The sequence below is a fragment of the Nanorana parkeri genome, unplaced genomic scaffold (assembly GCF_000935625.1).
Source record: "Nanorana parkeri isolate BGI_ZX_2015 unplaced genomic scaffold, ASM93562v1 scaffold3991, whole genome shotgun sequence".
Classification (NCBI taxonomy): domain Eukaryota; kingdom Metazoa; phylum Chordata; class Amphibia; order Anura; family Dicroglossidae; genus Nanorana; species Nanorana parkeri.
The window spans coordinates 1128-5711 of record NW_017310258.1 but is presented as its reverse complement, the minus strand read 5'-3'; the positions used below and the strand labels follow the sequence as shown (position 1 = coordinate 5711).

General features: G+C 51.0%; 1 protein-coding gene across 1 annotated transcript in view; it reads left to right on the top strand.

The window, feature by feature from the left end:
- TRAPPC10 (trafficking protein particle complex 10) overlaps nt 1-4584 on the top strand; it is a 21789-nt gene that overhangs the window by 16097 nt on the left and 1108 nt on the right. Inside the window, exons 7-9 of the mRNA XM_018575478.1 lie at nt 3687-3798; nt 3891-4138; nt 4212-4358. Coding sequence (XP_018430980.1) covers nt 3687-3798; nt 3891-4138; nt 4212-4358 — 507 coding nt within the window. The remainder of the gene's footprint in view (nt 1-3686; nt 3799-3890; nt 4139-4211; nt 4359-4584) is intronic.

The following is a 4584-nucleotide window of genomic DNA, read 5'->3' as shown; positions in this document are numbered from 1 at the left end:
CTCCTCCTAGAGGGGGACATGAGACATTGGCCTCCACCTATACCCGATACGAGTCATCCTCCTTCTGTAGAGGACAATGAGTTCCCTGTATACACCATGCATGGAACCCAACTCCTCCTAGAGGGGGACATGAGACATTGGCCTCCACCTATACCCGATACGAGTCATCCTCCTTCTGTAGAGGACAATGAGTTCCCTGTATACACCATGCATGGAACCCAACTCCTCCTAGAGGGGGATATGAGACATTGGCCTCCACCTATAGAGGAACATGGAATCCTTCTATACATGTTACATGGCACCGGACTCCTCCTGTAGGGAGATGAGAGACTTGGACCACCACCTCCATCCTCTCTAGGCTGTATGACTCTCCACCTATACCCGATACGAGTCATCCTCCTTCTCTAGAGGACAATTAATTCCTTGTATACACCATGCATGGAACCCAACTCCTCCTAGAGGGGGACATGAGACATTGGCCTCCACCTATACCCGATACGAGTCATCCTCCTTCTCTAGAGGACAATTAATTCCTTGTATACACCATGCATGGAACCCAACTCCTCCTAGAGGGGGACATGAGACATTGGCCTCCACCTATACCCGATACGAGTCATCCTCCTTCTCTAGAGGACAATTAATTCCTTGTATACACCATGCATGGAACCCAACTCCTCCTAGAGGGGGACATGAGACATTGGCCTCCACCTATACCCGATACGAGTCATCCTCCTTCTCTAGAGGACAATTAATTCCTTGTATACACCATGCATGGAACCCAACTCCTCCTAGAGGGGGACATGAGACATTGGCCTCCACCTATACCCGATACGAGTCATCCTCCTTCTCTAGAGGACAATTAATTCCTTGTATACACCATGCATGGAACCCAACTCCTCCTAGAGGGGGACATGAGACATTGGCCTCCACCTATACCCGATACGAGTCATCCTCCTTCTCTAGAGGACAATTAATTCCTTGTATACACCATGCATGGAACCCAACTCCTCCTAGAGGGGGACATGAGACATTGGCCTCCACCTATACCCGATACGAGTCATCCTCCTTCTCTAGAGGACAATTAATTCCTTGTATACACCATGCATGGAACCCAACTCCTCCTAGAGGGGGACATGAGACATTGGCCTCCACCTATACCCGATACGAGTCATCCTCCTTCTCTAGAGGACAATTAATTCCTTGTATACACCATGCATGGAACCCAACTCCTCCTAGAGGGGGACATGAGACATTGGCCTCCACCTATACCCGATACGAGTCATCCTCCTTCTCTAGAGGACAATTAATTCCTTGTATACACCATGCATGGAACCCAACTCCTCCTAGAGGGGGACATGAGACATTGGCCTCCACCTATACCCGATACGAGTCATCCTCCTTCTCTAGAGGACAATTAATTCCTTGTATACACCATGCATGGAACCCAACTCCTCCTAGAGGGGGACATGAGACATTGGCCTCCACCTATACCCGATACGAGTCATCCTCCTTCTCTAGAGGACAATTAATTCCTTGTATACACCATGCATGGAACCCAACTCCTCCTAGAGGGGGACATGAGACATTGGCCTCCACCTATACCCGATACGAGTCATCCTCCTTCTCTAGAGGACAATTAATTCCTTGTATACACCATGCATGGAACCCAACTCCTCCTAGAGGGGGACATGAGACATTGGCCTCCACCTATACCCGATACGAGTCATCCTCCTTCTCTAGAGGACAATTAATTCCTTGTATACACCATGCATGGAACCCAACTCCTCCTAGAGGGGGACATGAGACATTGGCCTCCACCTATACCCGATACGAGTCATCCTCCTTCTCTAGAGGACAATTAATTCCTTGTATACACCATGCATGGAACCCAACTCCTCCTAGAGGGGGACATGAGACATTGGCCTCCACCTATACCCGATACGAGTCATCCTCCTTCTCTAGAGGACAATTAATTCCTTGTATACACCATGCATGGAACCCAACTCCTCCTAGAGGGGGACATGAGACATTGGCCTCCACCTATACCCGATACGAGTCATCCTCCTTCTCTAGAGGACAATTAATTCCTTGTATACACCATGCATGGAACCCAACTCCTCCTAGAGGGGGACATGAGACATTGGCCTCCACCTATACCCGATACGAGTCATCCTCCTTCTCTAGAGGACAATTAATTCCTTGTATACACCATGCATGGAACCCAACTCCTCCTAGAGGGGGACATGAGACATTGGCCTCCACCTATACCCGATACGAGTCATCCTCCTTCTCTAGAGGACAATTAATTCCTTGTATACACCATGCATGGAACCCAACTCCTCCTAGAGGGGGACATGAGACATTGGCCTCCACCTATACCCGATACGAGTCATCCTCCTTCTCTAGAGGACAATTAATTCCTTGTATACACCATGCATGGAACCCAACTCCTCCTAGAGGGGGACATGAGACATTGGCCTCCACCTATACCCGATACGAGTCATCCTCCTTCTCTAGAGGACAATTAATTCCTTGTATACACCATGCATGGAACCCAACTCCTCCTAGAGGGGGACATGAGACATTGGCCTCCACCTATACCCGATACGAGTCATCCTCCTTCTCTAGAGGACAATTAATTCCTTGTATACACCATGCATGGAACCCAACTCCTCCTAGAGGGGGACATGAGACATTGGCCTCCACCTATACCCGATACGAGTCATCCTCCTTCTCTAGAGGACAATTAATTCCTTGTATACACCATGCATGGAACCCAACTCCTCCTAGAGGGGGACATGAGACATTGGCCTCCACCTATACCCGATACGAGTCATCCTCCTTCTCTAGAGGACAATTAATTCCTTGTATACACCATGCATGGAACCCAACTCCTCCTAGAGGGGGACATGAGACATTGGCCTCCACCTATACCCGATACGAGTCATCCTCCTTCTCTAGAGGACAATTAATTCCTTGTATACACCATGCATGGAACCCAACTCCTCCTAGAGGGGGACATGAGACATTGGCCTCCACCTATACCCGATACGAGTCATCCTCCTTCTCTAGAGGACAATTAATTCCTTGTATACACCATGCATGGAACCCAACTCCTCCTAGAGGGGGACATGAGACATTGGCCTCCACCTATACCCGATACGAGTCATCCTCCTTCTCTAGAGGACAATTAATTCCTTGTATACACCATGCATGGAACCCAACTCCTCCTAGAGGGGGACATGAGACATTGGCCTCCACCTATACCCGATACGAGTCATCCTCCTTCTCTAGAGGACAATTAATTCCTTGTATACACCATGCATGGAACCCAACTCCTCCTAGAGGGGGACATGAGACATTGGCCTCCACCTATACCCGATACGAGTCATCCTCCTTCTCTAGAGGACAATTAATTCCTTGTATACACCATGCATGGAACCCAACTCCTCCTAGAGGGGGACATGAGACATTGGCCTCCACCTATACCCGATACGAGTCATCCTCCTTCTCTAGAGGACAATTAATTCCTTGTATACACCATGCATACCCCTTCTGGCGCGTTTGCCCCCCCCCCCCCCCCATCGTATTCTGTAGAAGATGTGCGGTAGTCCCCCCGCAGGTCCGGTGCTGCGAAGGGTCATGTGTCTGACATGTTTCGGGTGGTGACCTTTCTCTGGTTTCAGGAGGAGCTGGCCTTTGTCTTTGAGATGTTGCAGCAGTTTGAGGACGCCTTGGTCCAGTACGACGAGCTGGACGCTCTCTTCTCCCAGTATGTGCTGAACTTTGGAGCTGGCGGTGAGTGATCTGGGATGTGATTGGCCGGTGGGTAGACGGCATTGTATGGCCTCTTCTTGCCGGTTGGTTGACCTCTCCTGTCTGTCTCCCAGATGGAGCCAATTGGCTCAGCTCGTTCTGCCAGCCGGTCCAGAGCTGGGACGGCCTCTCGTTACGGAAGCCCATAGACATGGAGAAGAGGGATCTGATCCAGAGGCGGAGAGCCAACCTCTTGGATTTACGCAGCTACTTGTTCTCGCGGCAGTGCACCTTACTCCTCTTCCTGCAGAGGCCCTGGGAGGTGGCCAACCGGGCCCTGGAGCTTCTCCATAACTGCGTTCAGGAGCTGCGCCTGCTGGAGGTGAGCTGGAGGACCATGGGTAGTCCGAGGTACGTGGCCGATCCTCCATTGACCTCCCCCCTCCTCTCCGTAGGTGTCTGTCCCGCTCGGGGCGCTGGACTGCTGGGTCTTCCTGAGTTGTCTGGAAGTTCTGCAGAGGATAGAAGGCTGCTGTGAGCGGGCCCAGATGGAGGCCAACATTTCCCACACCGTGGGGCTCTGGAGCTACGCCATGGAGAAGGTTTGTGTCCTGTTGTCCGTAGCTCTCTGACACGGGTGACTACACGGGGCAGACATTCCGAACTAGGGTTCCTCCAGGGGCTCCCCCAGTTGTGGCTGATGGACCTCCCATTTGGTGATGTCGTCATAAGTCGTGTTTATTGCCACGTAGGAGAGCCAGCTGCATGATACCAATGAGCTTTAGTGGTCTGACCTCCATTGTAAGGGGGGGGGGCATTCTTCCCACT